Consider the following 15004-nt stretch of genomic DNA (forward strand, 5'->3'; position numbering starts at 1 on the left):
AACAGAAACGTCTTGAAGGATTTAAGCTTCAGAATTCATATAGAAATGATTTTTAAGCATAAGGATCCAAGTGCTGCACAGAACAAAAGCAGGATGTAAAATCTATCGATTTCTGTGACAATGGACGGCTTTGGCTTTTCAGAGCGTGTGCTATTCACATGGCAGGCAATAAGCTGTAAGCCACAAGTGCTGCCTGTGTGTAATGGCAAGCCAGCTTTATTTCTTTATCTCTACCTTACAATTTTGCAAATCAAATAATGATGAGTGCAGCCAGTGACGAGAGGGTTAGTGGCTACGGAGGCTGAGTTATTAGGGTTCCTATAAAGAGGACAGAGGTCTCTGGCGGAGCCCAAATGCTGGCCAAGATACATATTCCTTGCACTGTGTATTTTTGGTTGGTTTAAAAGCCTTAAAAGTAGAGGGGAAGGCTAATTTTCAGGGTAAACAGCTTGTTCGATTGCTGTGTGGTTTTACGCTGAGCTCTCCGTTTATTGACTCAAGCCAAGCTGGGCTCTGGCTCCTGCGACGACCGCAGGGAGAATCCTGCCGCCGGAGCCGGCAACAAACACGATCCGCAAACACTAGCTTACCTTTGATGGCACACGACTGTTAAATCAAATGTACTGAGTAATGTACAAATCCTCTTGACTGCATGGCAGGTCGAGGGAAAAATGCTTTTAAAAGAACATCTGCTCCTTGTAGGAAGCCATTTGCCAATTCCTATTTCCTGCTGACAAGTAATTTGTCATTTCAATTATTAAGATCTATACAGTAGGATTTAGAGGTGAAGCTGGTTTCTGTGTCACCAATAAAAGAGGCGAATTATGAAAACAAAGGCAGCTCAGAGAAGAAATAAAGTGTCTTCGCTGTTATATAAAATATCTCATTTCAAATGTAACTGCGTCTTTCTCGTTTTCTAAATATGTTAAAACTGAAAAGGAGAAGAGAGGTCGAGAAGAGGCCCCACATTCACCAGATAAGTGTTTAGACTGCCTTTTAAAAAAAACACAACCTACAAAGGAGGGCTGCAAGTTGTTTTAGCTGGAGGAAGTGACCATTCATAAAAAAGGGTCCAGAGAAATTACCCTGCTTTCTCTGTGTTGTTAGATTTGTATCAAGGCGAAATCCTTGCAGCAACAAGTCAGGCTTTACGAGTCCTTTCCTCTCTGTGCGTCTCTCTTTGCGGAGCACGGCCTGCCTGCTCTGCTCCTCCCTCTGCAGAGTGTCGGCAATCCTGACCACACAGCGCCACACGGAGGATCATTGTGGTAATAAAACAGCGTCTTCACCTCTATAATCATTTTATTATTCAAAAGTTTATTCTGTCTTATTCTACTGTCTGACTGATACTTTCCAAATGATCAATGACTCTGATCTATTTCCAACTTTCAGCTGAGACACAGAAGCACGATACAAATGTCTCAGGATAAAGAACAGGAAGTAATGTTGCCGTCATTGATAAAATGTCAGAACTTCATGTCAGGGGAGAGTGCTACCATGTGCATCCTTGTGTTGTTGTTGGGTGTACAGAAAATGTAGGACAAGGTCAAAGAAAGGTAAGAAACTGATAAACTCGGTCCTGTCAACTACAGCACAGCGAGGTCACAGACGCATGCAGAGGCTCAACTCACTTTTGCTGACCCAGTGAACCTAAAATTATTTTTTATGTCCATTCTAAAAGTTACTGGAAAGTTTTAAATATCAACAGATATTATTTCTGCTGGAGAACTTTTTTTCATACATTTGAAAAGTACAAAGTATTATCTATCTGAGAAAATTCGAAATCTGTCCCCTCCACGAGTTATTTCATTTATAAAAGTTTAATATGGTTCATCATGTTCTTTTGTACATAACTATGTTTAATTTTAAAAATGAACATGAGTTTCAATATAAACCAATGAAAAAAAATATGGCTGGTTATAAGCTGATGTTGGAGACAATGTGACAAATCAGTGAATAAATGTAACAAGTTCAAGTCTTTCATTTTAGGCATCAAACAGACTGACTGATAAAAAAAACAACGCTTTTTGGATTGTTACAGGGGACAAGGGATAGAGCAGGCTTAGCATTTCTGCTGCAATATATTTGACCATCCTTTTACTACACGTGAGAATGAACGGCACCAAATGGCTGGAAAGTATGTGTCCACTCATTTGTGAGGTTGGACATGCGTCAGCTAAATATCGCTGATATCTGGGTGAGGTCAGTAGCCGTGGAGATGGTATAGATGGTATAACCACATCAGAGAGTAAATTAAAAAAGAATAAAATAAAAATCTGAAATGGCATGCATGTGGTCCCTTTGCAAATGCTGGCTAGCTCAGCCTCAGGCCGGACAGCGATCCAAGGCGGACAGCTCATTATGACGACTAAAGTCTGGACAAGTAATCCATCCGACTGGTTCGTGCAGTTTACACGTTACTGAAATTAAAATCCCGACCTCCTCTGTTAAAGCCATCTATCGTATCTTGCGAAACTTTCTAGATTTTCTGTCTGTACGCTGCGACTGTTTGACTTAAGGTAAACTATACTGTTAAAAACAGGGTCAGCGCGAGGCCGTGCACATACGTGTCACACACCAGCAGTTATGAGGTAATGTTTCCTTGGCATCGGCTTCAGCAAAGCGTTGGTGTTTTTCACCACAGGACGATGACTGACGAAGGGGAGCGCTGGAGGAGGAGGAGGGCGAGATAAAACAAAAGTCCAAACCCAAATAAGCAACCCGTCAGCCTCTAATAGCAGAAAGGAAGTGTCCCTTTATCAACAAGTGAATTAACAGTTTCCCGTCACACCTTGTTTTTCGCCTCCCCCTCTTTCTCTGAACCAGCGCCAGGGCCCAGATGGCCCTATGATCGGACCACCAGGGCTCCTGCTTTGCGGGGAAACAAATCTGCTGCACTGACTAATAGCCCTGTGTTGATGTTTTATGTTTGGGAAGTGTATTACTGGTGCTATGTATACAATGAAAGGCACCCAAGCATGTGAAAAAATGCACACCAAGTCATAACTGTCATAAACATGTTGCAGAAAAGGGGAAAGCCGGGACATTTCACAGCATTTCATGTGGACAGTAGAAAAACTGACCCTCAGTCAGCAGATAAAAACCTCATCTCTAGGTATTGCTCAGAACTATGGCGCAGTAAAAATATGAAGTCAAAGCAAAGCGAAAATCAAAGAGGGTTTTTAGATTATTATGATCAAGCTGCTTTTTTTCCTCCACACACTGCTGTATTATACAGTACTGTGGTTGGAGCTGAAAGACATCTGAATAATAAAACGTCTGCAGTGGCTGCCATATGCCTGGTATAGCCTCAATAACCTCTGCCCTGTGCACAGAATATGCACTTACTAATCTAGCCTTGTATGAGCTGCGCCGCAGACAAACCACACTTTTACAGCATGGGACGCTCACATTATGGGTCATCACCTCAAATGACAATACATCGATCGCACAGAGGACAGGCTTTGGGGAGAGAAAAAAGTACTGTACACAAGGACATAAATAGCCATTTCAGATTTTAACAGTGACAAGAAGCCAGCCAATTGCAGGCTCTATTTTTAGGTGTGCCGGTGGCCTGAGGCTGGCAGCTTTGAGAAGGATGTGTACTTTTCTACAGTTCCTTCCCAAAAATCAACGCTGTCCTCGCTGGCGACAATCACAGGGCAGCTGTTGTGGCTAGGTGGCCCGGCCCCAGCTTGCCTCACCCTGCTGCTTTGTGCCAGCCTAAGAAAACCGTCTTTGCTACCCAAAATTCACACCCAGCCAGCAAAAACAGGCCGGAAGGTAAACACAAAAGCAAATGTGACTCGATGTGTTTGCATCCGGTGAAAATTATGGAGTTTTATCAACGCTGGTGGCGGTAGGGGCTGCATTTCTAAATTTACATGAGGCAGGATGCCTCGGAGCCAATTTATCTTCAAAAAAACCAAAAACAGACAGACAGAGAAAGAGAGAGAGACCTAAATGACCTTCCTCCACAGGTCACAACTGATAATGGATTACTGAAATAGGCACTTTTTGGCAATTCTTAAATTGATGTCATGTCAAACCCGACTTTAATTTCCTGAAACCTTTTGAACATTACAGTGAAGTCAAACTTTCTCCAAAGGGAAAAAGCGGCTCATTTTTATATATCTTACCACAGGTAGACACTATCTTTTTCAAATGTACACACACACCTAGACACGCACACACAGAGTTAGGCATCCCTGTGTGGACTAATTGTTGACAGGTGGCCCTAATGTTCTCCTTTGAAACCAAAGTGTGATTTACGACCACGCTCCCCGAGACCCCGGCTTTCAGCACCGCTACTACAAACTTATCTTTTTCTCCCTGCTTCTGTCGCCTACCCCCTCCCACTTTTATTCCTTCTGCTCTATCTCTTCTTCATTTTTCCTCAATTGCACCTCATTACTTTGCTAAGTCACTTTCACCTCCGAGCCCACTTTGATGTTTCTGTGCTTCTCTGTCTCTCATCGCAGCACAGCAGTGACTCTCCAGACATCCTTTTAATGTTTGATGAACTATTTTTCACACCGTGGAGGAATGTGTCCATGCATGTACGTGTGTGTGTGTGTGTGGTGGGGGGTTGGGGAGCTACACGAGGAAGACAGGAAGGACAAAGAAAGCAAGGGCACTCAGGAGAGTGTATGTAAGACCTGACCCTGAAACCTCATGTGCCAGTCCAGCATCTTCGATCAACTATTTGAAGACTTTTGGGCCGCACAATGCTGGGCGTAGGATGAGAGACATGGATCATCTATAATATTTCCATCTATAATATTTATGACAATTATTGCTATTATTCAGAAAAATAGCCTGTGTTCAATATTGTGAAACACCTAAAAATTGAATGGATTTCATTATAACGACGCTAAACCCTCCAAATATTTATTCTGTCTTTTAGCAGTCCAGCCGATTGACCTCGAGCAGCAGTAATCTGCTATAGTGCCCAACAAACTCAAACACATTTTCAAATACGTGTTTTTAAACTGTGTATAATTTGCACAAACAAACAGACAAAGGTAAAAGACTGAGACCAGACTACGGTGTCACATTTCTGCCGTATGTGAGCATCCAAGTAGTCCAGTGATAGGAATCGGTGCCTCCACAGCAGCAACCGATAATATGGTATGAAACAGTGTTTACGTTGATGCCACAGTGTAACGCACTTACTGAAGCAGTAAATCACGGAGGGTGTGACTGCACTCAGAGTGACCAATCTTAGCAGACGAGCAGCCGTACCTCATGAACCACAGCAGGAAAAACAGGAACAGGAGAGAACAGCATCGAATCAACTGAACTCAGAACTACAAGGCTTGTAATGCCTCTGGGTTAAACAGATGTTTCATATTGACAGTTCAAATAAGTGAACGAAAAACACTGCAACAACATCCACTGAGCTAATAACATCCAGCAAAAGATAAAGTGAGGTGAGTTCATCTGATATGGCATTGGGAATACATCAGATAAAAACAAAAAGCCTGGTCACAGGATACAGTGAGAAAATTGTTAGATATGATAAGACACGATTTTAAATATTTATCTTCCAACTGCAAGAGGTTAGGTTCAAACAAAACTGCCCATCTAAATATTTTACTTCAGCACATTAACACTTTTTGCTGGAACACAACGTGGGATAAATAACAGTGTCTCTCTTAAATAAAAAGAAAGATGTGTACATATCCAAAGGAGTACACTGCTCTGTGGAATAGATCACACATCTGCTTGCATGACCTTCACTTTTGAAGTTAACGAACTGCTTGTTACAGTATTTTAAAGTTCAGGAGCTTGTTTCCACGGCAGTAAGATGAAAAGTATGTCACGAAAAAACATGACTTAAGTTTTCAAACCTCTTCTACTATAGCATGCAGAATTACCCACCAATCGATTCCCAGTCATGTGGTTCTCTGAAGTGTTTATCAAGTTATCCACCCGCTACTGGCAGCAGCACATTTATCAAAGCTCAGCGATATTCCAGGAAGACCATGACTCATAGAAACTGTGATAATTTACTCCCAGTAACACCTTTGGGGTCAAACAGTGCAGGTTACACAAAGTCTGTGTTTATCAGCGTGCATCTTTGCCAGAAAGGTACACACAGCTAGTGTGAGTGGCCTGCAATAGTGTTTGACAAACAAGGGAGACAAGGTTGTGGCAGAGTCCCTGGAAAAGTGGCTCTTGTGACAACCAGTCACTGGAAACACAAACACACATGCACACAGACACACACAGACTCCACTGCAGCAATCTCTAACCTGAAGTAACACTCCATTTAGCTCACCATTTTTATATCGCTGCACAATCACGACAAAATACTTGCAGACGGAGAGATACTTGCTGAAAAAGAGCGACTGTTGTGCTTACAGTCGTCATGTGGACAGAAACACATCTCTAGGTGAATGCAAAGGTTGCCCCCTCTCTGCTTAATGTGTTAGAGGGTGGCAAGAGGGGATGGGCAATAAGTCTACGCCGTATGTACGCAGTAACTGCAGACCCGTCTGAAGACCTGTGTCGTCACCGCTGTCCCAGGAATGTCACCAACTGTTGCGTTAATGGAGGCCACAGCTACTGTGATTGGCCTGCTCAGTACAGTTGTTTCCTCTTATGCATTTCTGCTGCAGTTTTCAAAAGGAACTGTGAGAGAAAAATAACCGTTGCCTCAAATATAAGGAACAACAATCATACCCTCAATACAAGGACTCGGAGACAACAGCAGATTCCTGGTTGGAGATTTCATGTCTGAACAAACAACATACAGATTTGCCTACGGAAAAAAAACATGACCACAACAAAGTGTGGGGACCCAGGAGGGAAAAGGCCCAGTACTGCATTTGTTTCTATTATGGCTAGAACAGCATATAACACCAGGCCACAGCCACAAGGTAATTAACACATAAAACACCACCCACAAGTATAAATGCTGGGAACGGCATTGGCCACTTGGTTAGGTTATATCTTAGATTATACAAAGATTCTCTGCAGAAGTTGAAAAGAGTGTAAGTGAGCAACACTAACGTGGCCGCTAAGGCATTACTAACAAAACCTGCTGTTTGTAAACTATGTTGTTGATGTAATTGTCAACTGATCATTAAAAACAGTCAACCTGAAGCTTTTTAATATGTTCGTCTGAAACAGGTCTGTGTTGTAAATGAGACAGAGTCTCAGTGGAACTTCCTGTATAAATAAAGGTTCAATAAATCAAAATTAAAAATGAATCTGACAACAGGTAATTTAAGTCATTTATGATGTAAACACATTACACACTGATTTCAGCACTCGGTATGTGAGGATATAACTGTATCAAAACTTCATGGGTCAGTATGTACCTTATTTTTGAAGTTGCGAAAAGTAAATGAGTAAACTAACAGAAACAAGTTTTTGGATTTCCTGTTAACTTATATAAACTCTCTATGACATTTGCTGCCAGATTAAATTATTCTCAAAAACCCTCATAGAGAGTCTAATGAACTTTCGAGGCTAAACTTCCAAGTATATCACAGCTGGTAAACAGTTCTGGGTGGAATCCGTGGTCTGTTCTAAGGATGTGAATGTGTCAACATAACCAGACTAGATGAGAATTACTGTTTAGTTCACAGAGATTATTCTTCTGACCACAACTCTACTGCTGAGACGCCAACTTGGACTTCTAAAACTGAAACATCAATAAGCGTCTCACTTCTTCACCCTCCCAGCTCCTTACCATGTAATGGAGACCCTGAGGGGCTACTGGACAGGCCAGGTATGGGGCTACAGCGCCCACCGATGCCTCCTCCACCTAAGATGCAGCCACTTCCTGCGAGACTTCCTGCTCCTCCTCCTAAAGCAGCTGCCCTGTTCAGCTCCTGTTCAATCTCCTCCAATCCAGCGCTCTTTTGAAAGCGCGACATCCGGTTTACCACACGTGGGGACATGTGAGTCCGGGCACACGGTGCACCGCCGTAGGGGTTGATGGGAAATACATGTGTGGTGCCACGGAGGGTGCTGACGGCTACCCAGCGACTGTCCTGGCTGAAACACATGTCCTGTACCTGGATCCAGACAGGTGAAAAAAAATCAGACAAAAAACAGAGCAGATAAATGTCACACCATAAGCATAAGTAGTGGAAATGTTGACACATACCACATAAAACTTTCTTTCTGAAAATTCCATTAAAGTGTAGAGGCTGGTCGACGTGTAAAAACTGGAGAGAATGTTTTTGTGTTAGTCTAAACCATCTCACATCCTCAGGGATCAGTCATTGGGCATCTTTTCTCTGTATCTGCAGCCCCTCAGTTTCATTCTTAGAAGCCACTTCTATGTGGATGATCCTCGGGTGCATACGCTCCTAAAACAGAACGATGCCTACTCCATACAAACTACACACTGAGTGACTTGAGAAACTAAGTACTTGGAGGGTGGTAAACCTCCTAAATTTTTGGTCCTAATATCACTGGTGGGATGGCTCTGGGACAGTGTGGAAAGCCTACTGTCCCAAACATGGGTTTACAGTGGACCTTGATTTTAGATTTGCTGGTCAGAGAAGATACAGTGTTGAAATGAAGCTTCTTTCAGCTGAGACAGTTGGCAAAGATAAAAAGCTTTTCCACACTGGCATATTATCATTTGTGCACAATTCAAAATAATCCCATCTGTGAATATGGTCAAAGAGAGAGGCCTGGGCTTCTCTGCTGTCCCTCGGACCCAGACCTGTGGCAGAAAGTGGATGGATGGTCTCAAAATAACTTGATGAATGTGTAAAATATATTTACATGCCTGCGTATTTTATTCAGCACAGAAACATGGACGCAAAAGTAAACTACTCCAAAGTGCAACTAACTCTAGTGTGACTGGGCTATAGTGTTAATCGCAGAGATCAAGAGATATGACTGAGATGTCGACTAGCCTGACAGAAACAGACAACAGTTTTTGCAAGAGGTGACAATAAGATATGAGATTGTTTGGCGATAAAATAAATGACCAAGAAAAATGGCATCCTTATTTAGTTGCTCTTCTCCAACACTCAGGGAGCAGACATTCAAGAGAAGATAGGATCTCCCCGAGCACGTCAGACATGCAGGAAACCAGACAAATAGGCTGCATGAGACAATACAAGCACTGGAGAGTGGGAGCGAGAAAATGAAAAGACAAAGAGATAAGGTGACAGACCGATGAAATGATTGTGCGCTGAAACTGCATCTATCACTTGGCATGCCTTTAAAAAAATAAAAATAATAATAATACATATATCTATTATATCTATATGGCAGGCTGGAGAGTGTAGATCCAGGAGAAAGTTTACAAGAGGAATGCCTGGCTCCTCAGTCAGCCAGCCAAAGAGAAAGCTCTGTCCCTCCAGGCCTTTCTAATCTTTTGCCAGGTCAGACGAGGTAATTGTCCCCAGCAATGACAGTTAATGGGGCATCCTCTGCATACCAGACAGTTACTTTACTTTACAAAGATGACTGAAAGAGGAGGGCTGACCTCTGCTGTAGCTTATAAGAGATGACTCAGAGATGAGAAAGGGCTACTTTGTGTGTGTTGTAATTGGTCATAATAGACCTGTCAGGGCTCCAACAGTAAATGGGTCCTGGATATCATGGCCAAATCCATTTCGATCAGGTGGGGGATTACCTGAAGGGTGGCTATAATTGTACTTTCATGGTGTGACAACCATCCACATATCAAACATTTGTCAAATGTTATCTCAAAAAGGCGGAATGCATCTGCTTTCAGTCACATGCAAGGGCTGATGTGGAGGTAGCACATTCCTGAAAGACTGGATAGCTCTCCCTTGTATTTTCCAACAAAGTACTTGATGACATGTGTGACAGTCAGAAGATGATAAGACGAGTTTAATGCCTTTGTTTTTCTTTTTAAATCAGTCACACCACGTAGTGAAGATTAAGCATCTCAGCTGACCTGAGAACAAGTCTGAAAGAATGACGAGAATGTGACAAAGATGTGACCAGATAAACACCTCTCACACGGAGGCGTGAGATGGACAATTAACGAGGGTTTATGTGGTCGTTAGCATCGGACGCCTCATCCTTCTCACTTTGACAGACTAACTACGATTACAAAAGTTACATAACAGGCCTCTGTTTGTCAATATTGTTACGGCAGCCTAATTTGATCTATAACGATGGAAAAGCACTGTTAACTGTGAGCAGAAGCGTAATAGATTTAAACAGATCCATAAGTGTGTAAATGCTTTTAAACAATGTGGATATACTAAAGATGGCTGATGTGGGTTTTGAACACAAATGTCTTCTTGGGACTGGAGCTGCTGCTTTGTGTCAGAACTACAAGTTTAGATCATTTCCACTGCTTCACAAAAAATATCACAACATTAAAACAAGATGTTTTTAACATTAAAGTCAGTAAGGTTTTTAAATATTGACATATAATTGGCAAATACTCAAATCACATGTTTGCACAAGAAGCCTGGTTACTCTGTGGAAGTAGGTTACAAAGGAAATCTGACAGTGACAGTCTGTCCCCAAAAACTCCATTTACACAGTGATTAGAATGTAAATAAACACATAAAAATACATTTTACATAATGAAACAATGGAAAGGCAACATGTCAACTGCTAAAACTCTTAAAATCTTTTTTTTTTTTTTTTTGCAATAGAGGCAAAAAATGGAGTTTTGTGCTGCTTAACAAAACACAGTGGAACATCTAACAACTAAAATGTTAATATAACTAGTAACATCTTAGTAACATGACTGGATATATATAAATAAAAGTACCCCAGAAATGAGGCAGAGAAGGGAGGGGTTCACCTCTCTTGTGTGGGCAAATAGATCAGCTGTTTCAAGAATAACATTTCTCAGTATTAAACTGCAAAGAATTTTGCTTTTATTATCTAAGGTACATAACATCGTTCAACCATTCAACGAATCTGGAGAACACAAAGAGTGAACATCAGTCAATCAGTATGAAATGCTGCGACCTGAGGGGCCTGAGGGGCATTAAAAATCAGATCTCAGAAACACTGAAAAACAATATTAGTCAATATGCAGGTTCAAACTACTTTATGCAAGTTAAGAAAACAGTAAAGCAGCTTCTTTCTTTAGGCCTGAGCTAATTTAAAAATGTGTGAGGGAAAGTGGAATTTCAAATTGTTTTTGAAGATCACGTATGACATGCCGAGCATTATAAAGAAAAGAAGGCCATATGGGTGCATTTGTGAATTAATACTAATGATATACACATATATATATATATATATACGTATTACAACAGTATGTCTGAGAGTCTGGTTGCTTAACTGGCGTTCTTTCAGACGTCTTACCTGTTGAAAACATGTGCTGCATTACTATAATTCAATGTTATTTATACAGCACCAAATCATGAAAACAATCACCTCAAGGTGCTTAATATTCTTAATAAGCACCGTACAATAATATAGAAACAATCAGACAACACCCTATGAGCAAGCACTTTGGCAAAAGTGAGAAGGAAAAACTCCCTTTTATCAGGAGGAAACCTCCAACAGAACCAGGCTCAGGAAGGGGCGGGGCCATCTGCCCCAGAAGTCTATTGATTGAACAAAGGAGATACCAAACCACTGAGCAGAAAGTAAACACAAAATGCAGCTTCTAAATGAAGGTGTTTATTATTAAGGCCCTGTGTGCAAAAAAGTGGCTCCCCCCAGGTTATAACTTAAATGAGCTGTGGTGTTTCACCTTTGGAAAGCTGAGTTCAACAGCCACACCCAGACCTGATTACTGCCACACCTGTTCTCAATCAAGAAATCGCTTAATAGGACCCGCCTGACAAAGAAAGGAAGATCCTCAAGAACCAGACATCATAGCACGATCCAAGGACATTCAGGAACAAATGAGAAACAAAGTAATTGAGATCTCTCAGTCTGAAAAAGGTTATAAAGCCATTTCTAAAGCTGTGGGACTCTAGCGAACCACAGTGAGAGCCATTATCCACAAATGGTAAAAACATGGAATAGACGTGGAAAAAGTTGAAGTTTTTGAAAAGTGTGTCCTATTACATCTGGCGTAAAAGTAAAACAGCATTTCAGAAAAGGAAAATCATACCAACAGTAAAATATGGTGGTGGTAGTGTGATGGCCGGGCTGTTTTGCTGCCTCAGGATCTGGAAGCCTTGACATAATTTCCTTAGAGATTAATAAAGCACTCTGATTCAGATTCTGAATCTTTGTGGTAATTCTGCTGTCTACCAAAACATCCTGAGGGAGACTGTCCACGACCTCAAGCTGAAGCACACTTGGGTTCTGCAGCAGGACGATGATCCAAAACACACCAAGTCCATCTCGGAATGACTTAAGAAAGACCAAATGAGGACTTTGGAGACGCTGTGGCATGACCTTCAAAAGGCAGTTCACGCTCAAACCCTCCAAGTGGCTGAATTACAACAATTCTGCAAAGATGAGTGGGCCAAGATTCGTCCACAGCGCTATAAAACACTCATTGCCAGTTACTACAAACGTTTGATTGCAGTTATTGTTGCTAAGGGTGACTAGGGCTGGGCAATATGGCCTAAAATTCATATCACGGTATAATTTTAAGCATGTGCGGTAACGATATATATCGCGATATATTCTTTTCTTCTGTACAACGTATTTTCCACACTATAAGGACTTAAAATCCTTTATTTTCTCAAAAATCGAGAGTGTGCCTTATGTATGAATTCCGGTTGTGCTTACTGACCTTGAATCGATTTGGGCGTGCAAAAATCTGTTAAAAACGTTTTAGTACAACTTTGGTAAGCTGCACTGCTTGATGGATTGTCAGAGCATTACGGCTGCCGTAGCGAGGAGCTTCGGAGAAATCTGGGTCCTAAACTCCGTCATCTTCAGGTCCCAAAGTCAAACGAACACTAAGAGTTAAAAACGGTCTAAATGATTTCATCTTTAATAAAATCATCAGCGTTGCTGCTGTACCAGGTGTACCAATTAAGTTTAACATCCAGGCATCCATGAAAACAGAATTTATTAAATTTAACGGAGTTAGAAGTTAACAGGAAGTTAGCTCGCTAGTTTCCACCTAAACTTGACATACCATGTTCTGACTGAGAGATTTTTGAAACTAATTCAAACGTACAGCTCTGCTACCACTTCCAACATAAATGAAGACAGAAACTAAACAGCAGTGGCGTTTGCAGGGTTACTGAAGTTGGACTACCTGGTATATAATGTTGTGCTACGTGATTGCTAGCGACACACGGGGGGGGGGCGCGAACATTTTTCTTGTAAAACAAAGGGGGGCCCAGCAAAAAAGTTTGGGAACCACTGCTAAAAATAAAGGCTGAAGAAATTGTGTTCTCACAGAGCAGCCTCATTACTGAAGCACAAATAAATGTGCCAGTTAATTTTTCATTCATTCAGATGACTGGACATCAATTGATGCTACAGACTGTTAAGTTTAGTAGAAGAGCCTCGTGGCTCTGAGCTCATCCACCTTCTGCTCCGCCTTCAGCCCCTTACAGCTGTTATCAGCTCGCAGGTCTGTTTACCTGGCCTCGGGTCACTGACAGCCAGCCGCATGTTTGGTCGCTGGAGACAGATAAGGCGTCCACCTCCACCTACCTAACTCAAGACTTTATGACTCCCAGTATGTTTCTGAGTTCTGTGTGTGTGTGTGTGGTGTGTGTGTCTGTGTGTTATTGTGGTGATAACCCCTGTCCCAAACACAGGCAGGGGCCGGCATTCAGTGTTTACAAGGGCTTGGATCAAAGCACCCTCAGTGTGCAGCCAGTCAGCAGACCTGACGTTTGGTCATACATTAACTGCAGGCAGGCTGTAGGAGTGTGTGTGCATGTGATGGTGTGTGTTCCCAGTCAATAATCCTGAACTTAACAAGGCCTGAAGTACTTTTGTTGAGCAAGCACTTCTCCTTTCTACTGTAATTAATGAGAAAAAGTCAAACTAAAAATAATCTTGAGAACTACAATCTTTTTTCTTTTCATTGTTTTATTAAATTAATTACCATATCCCTTCACTTCATTATTATAGACCATACATTTAGTGAAAGTGTCAAAGTGTAGGTGGTGAAAATTAGCTGCCCACAGCTAATATACTGCTCGATATACTCTTTTCTCTCCCTAAAGTATTATTAAATGACCACATGTAATAATGTGTCAACTCAAGATTTTAGCAGAGACATCCTCTTTAATTAAAACTTTCTTTTTTGATAAAGTAATGGTTAGGTTTAAATCAGGTAACACGCAAGTGTTTCTTCACTCACTATGTATCTGTACACAGCTTTGCATTTAATCATTAGTTAAAATTCATCTCTGGCTCTCTTCCTCTGTAAGTCTTTTGTTCTGTCTCCCTTCATCACCAACTGGTCACACAGATAGCCGCCCCTCCCTGAGCCTGGTTCTGGAGGATGTTTCCTCCTGTTAAAAGGGAGTTTTTCCTTCCCACTTTTCACAAACACATTCTCATTGGTTGTCTTAATGCTGGGGTTTCTCTGTATTACTGTAGGGTCTTTCCTTACAATATAAAGCAACTTCAGGTAACTGTTGTTGTGATTTCGTACTATAAAAACACAATTATGCTAAATTGTATAGAATAACAACACAGGTAATGTTTTAATGCTGTTTAAATGTTGCAGTTCATCGAGGGGGTGGAGCATGTTATTTTCTATAAACTGGATGAATGTTTTTCTTTACCAATCATGTATTTTTCTCATAAATGTATCTGTTTAAATGGGAATGTGGTTTGGAGGGGGACTGGTCCAAACCTGGATCTCACTCAAACTGGACAGCTAAGGGAAGGGTCATCTCCTGTCTACTACTGAAAGGAAATGAAGAAACAACAGAGGATAACTAAGTCATTAAATAAATGATAAAAGCTGTGAGTTTAACAGTTGATCTACATTCCTACCCACAATATGGTCATGAGATAGTGGTTGTTTCATCTTTGGAGAGAGGGAGAGTAGCTCTCAGTTCCGGTGGTCCAGGTATCTCAGTAAGATTATTCTTCGCCACCTAGGTTTTGCGCTAAAAAATATGAGGAGAAAACCCCTGGGCTGAAC

The 15004-nt window shown here is 41.5% G+C and overlaps 1 protein-coding gene across 3 annotated transcripts in view; it reads right to left on the reverse strand.

Moving 5' to 3' along the window:
• bcas3 (BCAS3 microtubule associated cell migration factor) overlaps positions 1 to 15004 on the reverse strand; it is a 319817-nt gene that overhangs the window by 247546 nt on the left and 57267 nt on the right. For all 3 annotated transcript variants that reach the window (XM_085371717.1, XM_085371719.1, XM_085371718.1), the window contains exon 15: positions 7703 to 8030. In XM_085371717.1, the coding sequence (XP_085227843.1) occupies positions 7703 to 8030 (328 nt within the window). The remainder of the gene's footprint in view (positions 1 to 7702; positions 8031 to 15004) is intronic.

Source organism: Diplotaxodon limnothrissa, linkage group LG14 (assembly GCF_057381915.1).
Source record: "Diplotaxodon limnothrissa isolate DT_005_m linkage group LG14, D_limnothrissa_male_GT1.1, whole genome shotgun sequence".
In the NCBI taxonomy this organism is placed as follows: domain Eukaryota; kingdom Metazoa; phylum Chordata; class Actinopteri; order Cichliformes; family Cichlidae; genus Diplotaxodon; species Diplotaxodon limnothrissa.